This window comes from Erpetoichthys calabaricus, chromosome 2 (genome assembly GCF_900747795.2).
Source record: "Erpetoichthys calabaricus chromosome 2, fErpCal1.3, whole genome shotgun sequence".
In the NCBI taxonomy this organism is placed as follows: Eukaryota; Metazoa; Chordata; class Cladistia; order Polypteriformes; family Polypteridae; genus Erpetoichthys; species Erpetoichthys calabaricus.
Window position 1 is genome coordinate 349,159,641 of NC_041395.2, and position 14,094 is coordinate 349,173,734.

The 14,094-nt window shown below is 51.8% G+C and overlaps 1 protein-coding gene across 7 annotated transcripts in view; it reads right to left on the reverse strand.

The window, feature by feature from the left end:
• Positions 1-1,984: 1,984 nt before the first annotated feature.
• cdhr5b (cadherin-related family member 5b) overlaps positions 1,985-14,094 on the reverse strand; it is a 28,190-nt gene continuing 16,080 nt past the window's right edge. The window contains exons 10-15 of one of the 7 annotated variants that reach the window (XM_051923446.1): positions 12,431-12,613; positions 11,917-12,093; positions 11,455-11,574; positions 9,111-9,239; positions 3,241-3,425; positions 1,985-2,695 (exon numbers count right to left, since the gene is read on the reverse strand). In XM_051923446.1, the coding sequence (XP_051779406.1) occupies positions 2,168-2,695; positions 3,241-3,425; positions 9,111-9,239; positions 11,455-11,574; positions 11,917-12,093; positions 12,431-12,613 (1,322 nt within the window). In that variant the 3' untranslated portion in view covers positions 1,985-2,167. The remainder of the gene's footprint in view (positions 2,696-3,240; positions 3,426-9,110; positions 9,240-11,454; positions 11,575-11,916; positions 12,094-12,430; positions 12,614-14,094) is intronic. The other 6 variants (XM_051923447.1, XM_051923448.1, XM_051923449.1 and 3 more) reach the window with 6 other exon arrangements.

Consider the following 14,094-nt stretch of genomic DNA (forward strand, 5'->3'; position numbering starts at 1 on the left):
TGGTCTCACCCACGCGGCTCTGTGCCACTCACTTTCTAAATGCCCATCTGCCTTCTGCCAATGAAGAGCAAATGGCCTCCTTCTTCTCAGTTCCCCGAGTGGAGTGGGCATGATTGACCATAGCCCGGAATGCCATGTGCTTCAGAACGCCGGAGGAGCACATGTAGCACCCTGCTGGCGCTCTATGGGGGCAGGGAGTCTAAAGCCCAGCTGGCATTTCTGTTCAGTGCCGCTGTCCTGGACATCTATTACACCCTCATGCTTGGTACAAACTGGCACACTGGCTTTTCCATGTGCTGCCATGTTTAATGCCAGTCTGCTGGACAGGGGTGTCTGTTGTCCCACTTGTCCATTCTTAAAGTGTTATATTCAGTGCCCAGTGGCGCTTTTAAGTTGAGGTGGCACATCTGTAAGCTGGCATATTTAATACCCTCCTGTTTGACTGGGGTGTCCTCAGCCTGCTGGCACACTGCTGTAATGGCATTTTAAAATCCTATTGGCACACTTTTAGACTGGTTTGTTTAGGGCTGGCTGGCACACTGCTGTTTAATGCCCTGCTTCCTTGCTGTTAATCTGTGGTATTCAGTGCCAGGGGCACACCGCTGTACTCTTGTGGTAATGTGCTTGGCTATTCTATGCCTCACTGGCACATTTATGAACTGGCATTTCTAGCAGTCTTCTGCTGGACCTGCTGTATGTTTGCAGCCCGCTGGCACATTGTTAGGCTGGTCTGTTTAATGTAGGTCTGTTTAACTGGGTACAGCTGCACTGGAACTGGTAATACTGGCACACTGGCATGTTTAAAGGTAGCTGGCACATGTTGGACAAGTATGTAATGCCTTGCAGGCTCACTGGTGAACTGTCAGGGTCAGTGCCCACTGGCATGCTCCTCAACTTTGATGTTTCATCTGCCTTGGCATTTAAAGCCTCACTAAGAAACTGGCATGTTTAGTGCCCACTGGCACACTGCTGGACTGAGGTGCCTATCGCCTTGTTGCCCCACTATTATACTTTAATATTCCATGCCCAGTGACATATAGCCTCACTCTTGTGGTTATTGTACTTGGCACATCTACACCTGGTAGGTTTGATGATGCCCAATTTGACTGGGATGTTTACTGCCCACTGATAAATCGTTAGATGGGGCAAATTAACCCCACTGGGGCATCTGCTTTGTGCCCAGCCTTTACACTGGGATGCGCTGCACTAGAACTGTCAATGCCTATTGGCACATACAGTAGCTAGACCTGGGTATTTAATGTGTTACCTATGGACTGGCATGCTGCAGTGCACACTGGCATGTCTAGTGTCTGCTCAAGTATCTCATGCTTTGCCAGTTTACTTTTGTGTACTGTGGTATTTAAAGCCCGGACGTTAAGTGCCCATTGGCATGTTGCTGGGCTCTGATGTTTCATCTGTTGTGGTATTTAATGCTTCACTGGAGCAATGGCAGGTCTAATGCCCATTGGCACACCACTGGCCTATGAGTTTTGTTGACTGTTGGCATGCTGCTGTGCAGTGAGGTTTCATAAGATGCGCCATTTAAGGGCTCACTAACATATTGGTCTGTCTGGTGCCCGCTGGCACTGACTGGCCTGAAATTTCTAATGCCTTGCTATTTCACATTTGTTCTTTGTGTTTCAGTGCTCACTGGCATGTTAATACCCTATAATGATATTTAAAGTCTCAATGGTATCCTGGCATATTTATAACTCATTGGCACACTATGAGCTTTGGTGTCTTCTGGCGTGTTGCTGTGGTCATATATGGCATTTGATGTGGCATTTGAAGACTCACCAACACTCTGGCAGGTCTAGGGCTCACTGGCATGTTGCTGCACCGGGCCCACCCTTGGACGGTGATATTGTGTGCCCACTGGCACTCCCTTTTTTTCTCTCTTTATTATCCCGTATAAATAATGGCATGCCAGCCACCTTGACACCTTCATTAATCTCCTTACAGATGCACATTTGCCCGCTGGCAGTGCCCTTCAACAGTGAACTCATTTATTTCAATTTGGGATATCGACATCGATTTAGCCAGCTGGCTCACTTGATTCTCGTATAAATTAGTCAAATCTCAAGGTGAGGGTCCCGTATGCCACGGCGGTTCAAGTCTTTGTGTTTGCCACGCTGTACAGAGGAGACCAGTCCGTGCCCCGTGGCGCTCACAGGATGTCCTGCTCGAAGTCCGCATTGGGTGTTTGGGGCTCATAGCTGACGGAGGGTCCTCTGGGGGGCATCATGTCGGGGCCCCCTGTGACATCTTCATCGCTGCCCCTGTCTTCCTCCTCCTCCTCTTCCTCCTCTTCCTCATCCACCTCAGCGTCATCGTTGATGATCACCACGTCCACCTTGGCGTCGGGCTCGATGTCCTCCTTGAACCACACCGACTTGTAGCCGTCCTCAGGCTTGCGCTCTTTGGTCAGGATGGACTTCACTTCCTTCTCGCCGATGCTGCCCTCTGAGTTGGCTAAGCTGTTGACATCGGTGGCATCGGCAGCAGTGGCGGCGGCTGAGGCTGCGAGAGCGGAGGCCACAACACCGTTGGCGAGTCTGTCAGCCATGTGGTGGACCCCGTTGTCCGTCTCATCAGCGGTGGCCTTCGTTTGTCCAGCGTCTTTGTCTCCGTCGTCCTGGTAGCCATCGTTGACAAACTGAATTTGGTCGGTCGATGTGGCTGACCCTCCGGGAGTCTGCGGGGGGAAGCAGAAAGACTAAGACCACTGTATTGTGTCATTATGAGGTGGAAAGGCGCTATATCAGAGGTCAACCAAGGTCAGCCACTGACCTCTGCTTGGGGATCCTCCTAGAGGTGCCAGTGGCTGGCACAGCACAATGGGGGTCTCATGGTGACACATCTGAGAGCTCAGAGGGTCAGCAGGTCCGCCCATGTTGGGGGTCCGCCTGGGCGCCAGTCAGTCACCTGGGGTTATGTTGTGCTGACCTCCATCTTCACATGTCATTGTCATTTATGGTAGCCCATGGGGGGGTTTATCAGGTCTGAGCTTCACCCCCACCTGGACATCAGTCAGCCTGGCAGGTGACAGTGCAGTGGGCCACGTTGGTAGGGATGATGGGCACAAGGGGTAGGTGATGGTGAGGGGGACCAGCAGACTCCACAGGTGTTCAGGGACCCCCAGCATGACTGTCTCCTCCTGATATGGCACCTTTCACAGCGTAGACCCTCACAAAGCAGACGAGGTGACCTTGAGAGCTGTCACCCTGCCACCATACTTACTCTGTCTATGGAGTGGATGAAAGTGCGCGCCCGGGCCATCTTCTCATAATCTCCTCGTCCTTGATGGACTTTAAAAATGAGGAAGCCAATGATTGCCAAGCACAGGACCAAAATCACCGACAGTGTGGCACCGAGGGCCGCCATGTCACCCGAGGTAAAGCCTGGCGGCGGAATGGGCACACCTTCTGTAAAAGGAGACAGAAGAGGGGACACTAATTAATAAGGAAGGGGGGGGCATTAGAGAAGCCACCTGTGTCCACGGAGAGAGCGCCCCCTGGCCAGTCAGACAGGAATAGCCATCAGTGTCCACTCAATGGGCCAATCCAACACACAGCGCCCCCTGCTGGATGCCAGCCGAGACCCTTGCCACCTGAGTTGTCGCCGTCATCTCCCTTATTGTTTGTCGTCTCCCTCTCAATTTGCCCCAAAGTGGAGGTGAGGTCTGCACCTAATAGAGAAGGTGCCCTGTGGATGGGCCGATGAGGAGGAGGAGGAGGAGGGTGGGACGTCCTGAGGAGGGGAGGGGCTTTCAAATGCAACGAACGTCAGATGTTACCGGAAGAGAGAAACTCCCTGCTAGGGACGTGCAAAGTACCCTGGGATACGACGAGTCTGATGGGACCCTTTGACGAGGAGGCTTCCTCATCTTCTGGGGGGCTTTGAACTGAACTTCCACTGTTTTTGGGAACTGACCTTACAGGTCATCAGGATTTGTATCCATTGTCACTTGTGTTGTTTGGTGCCCACCTTGTGTCATTGTTATACAGTAAATGACGTCACGACGTTTAAGGACCGCGCAGAAGTGGGGAGTCTCGGGACACAGAGCAGCGGTTTGTAAGACCCCGGTGATGATCTGATCTGGCCAACTTTGGTGAAATGTGAAGGAAGGAGACCACCGCACTGTGAGTGACACTCTGATCTGTTTGCAGAGGCCACTGTGACTCGTGCTCTGCTCATTTGTTATTCGTCTAATAACGTTAGTCACTTTGAACTTAGGGGGTCATTATGTAGGGGGCTCCCTCGAGGCCTTGATAAGGTTGGTATTACCACCCAGGGATGAGAGGGGGCACATCAGCCAGAATGTACCTGAACATGATGCCACAGACCACCCAAGTCCCACCCCTTCTCAGCTTGTGTTTTGGACCCGGGGTGACAGATTGATGTCATGCGACCCCCTCAAGCAGCGCCGATACGTTTGCTTTGGACCAGTGTTTTACTTTTGGTGACATTTGACTGGGCGTTACCAGGTTGGCGTCTCACATTGTGACCCCCTGCTATTGTGTCCATAAGGGTCCTCAATGCCACACGTGCAGAGCCCAGCACAAGTCTGAGTGGTCCGCCTGCAGACGAGACCTGAGGGGCCGCAGCCCTGCGCTGAGATGTCAGGACCCACTCATCATCCTGCTCCTCCTCGGCCCCTTTACGGCTTTTGGACGTTCAGATCTACAGCTGGTTTTGATTTACCTCGTTTAGTGGATTTTGTTTGTTTGCTTATGTAACGTTTATTATTATCATTATTTTTATTATTATTATTACTATTATTATTTTTATTAATATTATTATTATTATGATGTTAAGAAGCTTTGCTTTTGGCCCTGTGACTCAGGGGTCGCTTTAATGTTCCCCTCTCCCTTGTGGGGTCTACAGGCTTTGGCCCCTTGAGATTGAGGACGAGGCCCACTTTATGAGGTCATTTGCTCGCACCGAGTCCGACTCCGTCCGTCTGTAGGTGACATCAAACACAGAATGTCCCTTTACGGTGTCCCTGGTCACAGTCAGCCAGCTAAACCTTTAAGAAGGCCACCTTCTGCTGTCACTTTTGATGGTCCAGACCCTCGGTGGGTCTGCTGCTTATTGTAAAGCCAGACTGGTCAGCAGTACCCTTCCTGATTTGGGACATCGTTGGCCATGGAGGTCGGCCATGGGGGTCACAGCCCCACCTCCAGTGCCATCACATGGCTGCCCCATTGGGCTCCTCAGCTGTCTGGGCTCTCCTGGCCTCACCGCCCTCTTTGTACAAATATGGAGTGCCCTGAGTGAGTGTGCCAGGCTGTGCCACCCCATGGGTTTGTGATGTTCATGTTGAGCTTATTGTTGACTGTTGTGCCACACAGGACGATGGTCACACTAGCTGGCGAGGGGCACCTCGTGATGCCATAAATATCAGCAGATTGAGAGATAACGCCGGAATGTTAGTGCCCATGTAAACACGGCTGCCCACCACATGTGGGAATTTCCTTATTGCCTCTTGCTCAATTTTTTAATTGCTTTATTGTTGGGTGTTTTTATCAACTTTGAAGAAAACAAGCAAATGGAATTCTGCACGTTGCGTTGGACTGATAGGATTAAAGGTGGCACTGCTCCAGGTGCCAGGCCTTCCTGTCACTGCTTAGCGACATAAAGAACGACAGGGTGGGACATGCAGACCTGGCCTGGCATCGAGGTGCCCTCAGGTTCTTGGCTCTGAGAGCTGCAGTGGCAGTTGTGAAGATGGACATGTGACATCTTTGCTCAGCAAAATCTAGCAGGGGCACCCGGTGATGCCCAGTGTGTGTGGGGGGGGCACCACCTAAAGTTCAGAGCCAAACAAACCCTGAGATGGTGCCCTGTGCCGGGGCTCAACGATGGGGCTGGCATAGCAGACAACCACACAGACACACCCTGAGCTTTGAAAACGAACTGATAGTCATGTGAAAAAGTAAATGCACCCCATGAAGTTCTCTTTTAACAGATGTGATGCCAGCTTCATTTAAACAGCATTGTCACATAAAGGTGACATAATTGAAAGTCACAAAGAGGATTTCACTTTTATTCGATGGCAGTGTCTGTAAATCTGTATGGTGTAGTCGGCAGGAAACTGGCAGATCAAGTAGGCCTGCGCTGGACTGTGTGACTGCGTGCCAGTCAGGAGCTCTTCTGTGGCTTCACAAATCTCTTATCGTCTGTTTGGGGTCATTTATGGAACCTCAGGTCTTTCTAGAATGTTCCTGTGGACGGTTCTCATGAAGACTTAAAATGGCCGCACTCTGATGGACCACACTGGCGTACTGTCTGATTTGTGCCGTTCTGTGGTTGGCAGTGTTGGGCACCATGGCCGATGTACCCGCTGTGCCCAGTGGACACATTCAGGCCCGAGCGACTCACTAATTTGTATTTCTGGTCTGTCTGTGAAGGAGCCAAAAATCAAAATTGGATGAGAGCCGTCCGCTTGAGGGCCTGTAAAGGTTTAACTGTCTGAGCTTCAAAACTCAACACCCAAAACTGTGCAGCGGAAGAAAACGTTCAGGAAAAGATAAACCCGGGGAACAAATCTGAATGAAGTCTGTGTGGGGTGACACGTTAAGAGGAAGGGGGTCCTATGTGGTCCGCTTACATTTTAAATAACGGGTAACGCAACGCACTGCGCTGAAGTAAACAGACGAGCGTGACGGCGGCGGTCACCCTGGCAGCCTCACGTGACACCAAGTGACAAAGTGACAACACCAGAAATATGGCACCCTTTAATGTCTCCTCCTCCTGCAACGAGAGTCTCCAAGTTAATAAAGTTACCTGGCAAGGACCCTTCAGAAATGTCTACTCTTCACGACGACACCAAGCTGCTCACGACGACTGAGTGCCACTGCGGTGGGCATCAAGGAGCCAGAAAAGGGGAATAAAGCTGTGCATCAGCTAAAAGCCCCTCGTTCTGTCGTGCACTCCCACCATCCCGGGTCACACACTGCAGTAACCGCCGGTGGTCAGCCGCAGACATCTGCACCTACAAAGGGGGTCTCCAGACCTGCACCCCCGGCCCACAGTAACAGAGCCGTAAGGAAAATTTGAAGTTAATTCACAAAATTTAATCTAAAAGTCCATTTCTTAAAACAATACGAAAAATACAAAAGAAGAATAGAATCCAAAATCGTTAATTTAAAGAAAAACTCAAAAAGCAAGAAATCTGAAAGAAGAAAATGACGACAAAGGCGGACGACCAGCGAGAACAGCAACAGCTGGCGGCTCAGCACCGGACCACGGCCAACGGGGGGCTTTAAAAGGTCATTCAGCTGGATTAATACTGGGAACAAGGGACACTCGGTCCACTAGATGACATGGTGGCACCACGGGGGACCCCCCCTCACCCACTTAGAACTTCACTGGGGACATCGGAATCACCAAAAAACATTCACAAAAGAAAACAAGGGAGTGGGGGGCTAATAACAAAATGAAAGAACGAACGAACGAACGAACGAACGAACGAACGTGAAGGCCATGGGCCTTTGGTGGGCTGAGTGGCCTCTTCTTGTCCAGATTGCTCTCCTGTTCCTCTTCCTCCTCATCTTCATCTCTTCACACTTGTACATGTGGTCAGGATGTTTAACCATCCTCCTCCTCCTCCTCCTCCTCCACCTCCTCCTCCTCCTCCTCCTCCTCCTCCTCAGTACATTTTTTTGTAGTCCTGACGATTCCTTTGATGTCACTTCAATGCTGCTTGTCTGGTGCCTCCTGACTCAAGAAGACCCCACATGTCACCCACCATTCCACTCCTCTCGATGTCCCCTTGTGTAAATGACCCCAAGCTCTTTGGGTTCCCTTCCTATTTTGCTCTCTAGACCCCACAAACCCTCCTTTTTGTGCAAGAGGCGACCAAAGGGGTCCGCAACAAAACGATCAGCAGGACTTGAAGTTGTGCAGGCCACATCAACGGACCCCAGGGGTTCACCCACTTACGGGGTCACAGGTCTGCTAAATCTGTAGCATGTGGAGTGTCGTTTTGAGGTTGCTGATCTCGGATCTCATCTTATTATTGCTCATTCTTTATCGGTGGTCCTCGCAGCTCCCAGAAGGTTCCAAATGACAGACTTCACACCAGAGCTCTGTTTTAGGGGATGTCATGGTCGGTGATGTCATTTTAGATTGTTGATCCTTCCCTAGCCCCCTGTGGACCCCCATCAGGTGGTGTCATGTGACACATTTGTTTTAATGGTCCAGAATATTCCGACATGTCAGTGCAGGTTCACCCAGCTTCCTATTTTGCATTTCTCCTCTTGGCGTCAGTCTCCTCACTTTTATGAAGAGCCGCCTCATCCTCAGGGTGACTTTTTTTTATGTCTTTGACTCTCCTCTGCTGTTTGTTGTTCCTGCAGATGCCACTTTGCTGTCCTTTCATCCCCCTCTTCATCCCGTTCTTCATCCCGATCTTTCTGAGCAAATCATTTCATTTTATGTAAACCACTTTTTGGGTCTGAGGTTTTGCGATTCTCCTCTCCCTTGAAGGTCTGTAAGCTTTGGCCCCTTTTTGAGGTTTAAGTTTGGGGGGGGTAGGCTTACTGTGTGAGGCCTGGCGATGCCCACCTTGCACTTTTGAGTTGCCATCACCTTCTGAGGCACAGCGATGACATGATGGGTCACATGGTGAGTAACGAGGTCACCTCCAAACACAGTCTGGTGGCAACATGCAACAAATGGACGCCATCAAAACAGAAAAGCCCCCCCAAAATGGCAGCCCGCTGACACCATTGATGTTACGTTGAAAGAATTCGATATGAAAAGTACAAACGTGGCCATCCCAGCTCGGGCACAACTGACCTTCCACCAAAGAGAACAAAGAAGCGAGGCACAAGCACAGGCAGCGGCCCACCAAGCGGCCCAACAGACGAGACCCCTCAGCGCCCCATCCTTATGTTTCGAGAGATGTGTTTCTTCTCCACATGCCACCCTCTCTGATCAAAACCCAGCTCTCTGAGTTGGCATCACCCACTTTCATCCCAATATGGCCGCAGCCCAGACTGTACCCACCAGAGTGCCAACCGAAATGCAAAAAGCCTCCCGACACCGCAGGGCAGAAAGCAAAACAGTAAAAGCTTCAAGTGAGCCAAGCGTACAAAATGTACCTGTGCCAACGGGGGGCGCAAGTGAGGGAGAGGGCGATGAAGATGGCACTGGAAACGCAGGACTTGCCGTGGACATTAATGGAGATGTTGAGCTCTGTAGAGTGCTGGAGATGATGGTGGTGGTAGAATCTGAAAAAGTAGTATGGTAGGGTTACAGGGGCAAAAAAGAATATGGTGCCAATGCCCTCTTTGAGGATCAGAGGTGGACAGAGGGCACATCAAAGTGGGCAGATGTGACCACAAAACAGAGCAGCTAGTAGTGTAGGTGAGATTCACAGCACTGACCCCTGCAGCCCCCCTTCCCTTAGCCAATCAGGAGCCTGGCATCAGCCTAGCTGGGCACTCTCCCCAAATCTGCACTGGCAGGCACGTGTGGCACTGCATACTTACTGCACCCTTTGGCCAGTGCCACACTTCCTTAGTTCACATCATCAAAAAAGAACAAAGGTCATGTGGGCAGCTTGTCAACCAATGGGAGAGCGTTGAGGACTGAAGCCAGGATGCACTTCTCTGTGCAAAGACTTGTGGGAGTCCGAACGAGACCCCAGTGGAGATGTGCCACCCAAGTGAGATTTGGGGACAGAGGAGTGGCACATGAATGAACTCAATGGTCGCCTCTCGCTCGTCACGTCTCTTCAATCCAAAGCCAGGGCTCCACATGTCACTCGACAGCAGTACCTGCACGGGGGCTTTGTGGACGAGACAGAGGGGGTCCGTGATGGAGCTGGCGTGGCCGACGTGCTCCCTGGGGTCCGAGCAGGAGTTGTGTGAAGGGAGGGAGGACACTTTATTAAAATCCTCTTAACCTCCCGTCTCCACGCGACTTATTGTTCCACTTTAATGTCACACATCGTCACACGGCAAACATCAGAGACCAGGAAATTGAACAGCAGACCCTCCAAAGAGGGACCCCAACAGCACAAGTGAAGTAAGAGCTCAGTGGAAAAGCGCGGACCCTCACCTCCTAAAAAGGCCAAACCCGGGAGTGAGCCCTGTGGGCAGAGGCTGTCACTTAAAATGACTTCATTGAGAACTCGGGGACACAGTTGGGGACTTGTTAAGGGGACATTTTACACAAACAGTAGGGGGTCTTCACCTAAAGAACAAGAAAACACGCTAAACACGTGACTGAGGAGTGCGGTGGGCAGGAGGACATTAGGGGCCTTCAAAAGTCCACTTGACGGTGTTTGAGGAGGAATGAAGAGGGCGAGGTGTGAGTGGCCTTGGAGTGGCCACCTTGTTTTAATGGCGCCCCCCCACCCCGCTATAAACTCGGCCGTGTTTTGTCGTGTCTGTGCGGCCCACTGCCCACTGCCCACTGCCCACGTGTCCAGCGAGGCTGAGTTCAGTTGGTGGGCTGCACTGGAGTCGTGACGCCAACTTCTAGAGGAGGACAGAGCACAGCAGCCACTAATCATCATCATCATCATCATCATCCTTATCCATGTTATTTATATAGCAGGAATCCCCCCCCCCTTCTGACTCCGCCTGCTATTGTCTGACTTTTGATTGAAGTTTCATGCAGCATTGTCTCGTTATCAGGAGCCAGGGGTGCTATGCGGACCCCCCTCTCTTTTCAGTATAATTACGCCCTGGTGCTCTATGGCCTGCGTTGAGGGGGTCAGAATTCCAATGGCATCACAGGGTCACTTTTCACATGGTGATTAACGGGGGTCATCTCCACAAACTGGGGTGCCCAGGGGTCCGTACAGAAAAGGGCTGAAAGTAGTAAAAGCCCCACAAATTGGCAGCACGCTGACCTCACTGAAGAGGAGCGCCAAGGTGGCCTTTCAAAAGTGGACACAACTCAACAACCCCAGAAGGGGTCCGACTCCCTGGGGTCCCTCAACAAGGCCCCCCCATTGGAACAAACCTTCACTAGGCATTCTGTACACTGGCTGAGCTGGTGCTGAGACCCCCACAGGTCATGTGAAAAGACAGTTTACTCTCAGGGATGTCATTTAAATGTCATTAATAAAATGTCATGAATTCAGTGCCTCAAATCAAATTAAAAAAAGAAGAATGCAGAGACAAAGCACCAGCACTGCCAGCCACCGGCCACGCGTCATGGCAGACGAGCCCCCTTTCTGTGCGTCGGTGACACCCACTTTCAAGCCAACAGCATCACAGCCTGAGCTTCACCCACATGCACCACAAGAGACGAGCCCACCATGCAGCCCCCTTCTTGGAGTTCACTTCTCTACATGCCACCCCTTCTATGCGCTGGCATCGCCCACCTTCAACCCCCATAAGCGTCAGCTGAAACACACAAAAGCCTCCCAACACCGCGGGTCAGAAAGCAAAACAGCAAAAGCTTCAAGTGAGCCCAGCGTGAGAAATGTACCTGTGCCAGCGGGGGGCGCGAGTGAGGGAGAGGACGATGAAGATGGCGCTGGAGACGCAGGACTTGCAGTGGATGGTAAAGGCCGAGTCGAGCTCTCTAGAGTGGTCAACATGGTAGAACCTGCAAAAGTAGCACGGGGGGGTTACAGCAGCAAAGTGTGGTATGGCGGCGATGCCCTCTTTGAGAATTGGTGTGGGCAAAGGCCACACTGGAGGAAGTGACTGTGCCCATGGCACATAATAGCCTGTCAGGGAGATTCACTCCACTGACCTCTGCTACTCCCTTCCTGGCATGAGCCTTGCTGGGCATCTGACCACTGGCAGGTATGTGTGGCACTATATACTCACTGCATCCACACTTCCCTGTATCACATAATGTAAAAAAAAAAGCAAAGGTAATGTGGGCAGACTCTCCCCTGTGCCAGGGCTCCACACATCAGCGATGCCCTTTTGAGAGCCATACCTGCGTTGGGATTTGTGGTCAAGACAGCAGACGTGTGAGCAGGAGATGGTGATGGGGTTGGCACGGCCGACGTGTTCCCTGCGGTCAGCAAAGAAGCTGTTGTGCCACTCGTAGTGTTCACTGTGGCACTGGTAGACATGGTGACACCATCACTGGTGGACGTGGCATTAGTGGCACCTGCAAGAGTAGCATTGGTGGGGTTACAGTGGCAAAGTGCATCCTACAGAGTAAACCACAAGGGCAATGCCCCTTTTGAGGCTGTGATTAAGGCACATTGTGGAGCACCCCCACCAACCTCTGCTCCCCCCTTCTGCTGGCCAATCATAAAGCTGGCATCAGCCTTGGTGGGTACTGTCCCTAGATTTGCAGCTCAGCCCTGGCAGAGACTTGTGGCACAATATACTTGACTGGTATTTCAAATCATAAAACAAAAGCAGCCACATGGAGTGACCCCAAAGGTTGGGTGGTCCCCCACTGGCAGGGCACCAGCATGCCCATCAGCTAACAGCAATACCTGCATTAGGACTTGTAGTCGGGACAGAAGGAGCGGGAGAGGAGGACCACGATGGAGTTGGCACTGCCGACGTGTCCCCTGTGGTCTTTGCAGGAGTTGCTGTGCTGTTGTTGATGGGACTCGTAGTGATGGCACTGGTGGGCATGGAGGCAGCGTCAGTGGTGGACATGGCAGTGGTGGCACCTGCAAAAATAACAGCGTCTGGTTACATCAGTCTCTCCGGTCTGGGCCGCCATGGCAGTCAGCAGCCAAGTCTGTGCCAATGCTGAAACGCAGCAGGTGTAATTATTGGGCACCAAACAGAACTGTGGTGGTCCTGCTAGGTTGTCCAGGGGAGTGACATCGGCCCCCCGGACCTCTGACTGTTGCTCGGGGGCTTTAAGACATCTGCTTGAACTCAGTGAGGCCAGTGAATGGCGTGCCAGCATCTCAGAAGTGACAGTGGCTTGTGCTGAGGTGACCCACCAGGTCAGGGCAGGGTCTATGATTTAGGTGGGGACCCCTGACCCTTAAAGGTGTGAGTGAAAACGAGGGGTGGCAAACAAAAGGGCATCCATCAGTCAGGGATGTGCCAGAGCGAATGCCAAGCAAAGGTGGCCATGTCAGAAGACGGAGCCCACGTAAATATGAGCCAGGGTCAGCGCCAGTGGAGAAATCTGAGAGTCACAACTGAACGGGAACCAAAAGGCGCAGTCAGAAAAACACGGGAACAGGACAAGTCACCGAAAATCCAAATCCTGAAACATTTAGTAGGAATGGTTTGGAGTTCAAAAGCCTTAAATATCATCGCGTTTATGATGTCATCGGGCACAACGCTGTGACCAACTGTGACCAGGCGTCTGGAAGCCTCGCAATGAGTCACAGAAGCAGAAACACCAAATGAACACCAAATGGCTTTGCTGTGAAGACCAAAACAAATACCAGCTGAACTGAACGAGAGCAGGAATTCACCACACGGCCGGCAGGGGGCACACACCGGCATTTAGGCCTGGAGCTCACTAACGGGTCACGAGGAACCTGGACGAGATGAGGGGACCGACTGGGCCGAGTGGTCTTCTCTAACTTGTCCACCTACCAGGATTTACACCACCATTGTGCCAACCTGCCAGCTATCCAGCACTGACCTTCACAGCAGACCAGATGAAGAACTGCAGGACCTCATGATGGCATCAACCCTAAGGTGCTGAAGGGCTGCGTGTCCTCTGACTCTACAAAGGTTTACAGCTCGTGTGCCCCCAAACCCCCAGGTAGCGCAGCTGAAACTCTAAATGACGACTGGGCGGTGGCTCTGACCTCAGACAATATGAACATCACCTCACGTGAAACCCAAGCTCAGCACCGCACGATGGACAAAGACCACGATGGACAAAGCAGTCATCTTCCTGCTGACCTGAGCCCACCATCATCTGGAGAAACAGGGCAGCAGGGGGTATCATGTTCATTGACCTCTCCGGTTCATTCAATGCCATGCCCAGTCAATGTGCCCTGCATAACATATTAGTGAACTGGCACACCAATGGTGGGTCTGACATGGGCATGAGTGGCCCAGGGGCTCCACAGGGGTCTGTCCTGCCCCCTGCCCATTCACCCCCAGACACCTCAGACTTCAGATACAGCACTGGATCAGGTCATCTGCGGAAATGTTCTGATGCTGCCATGGCTGG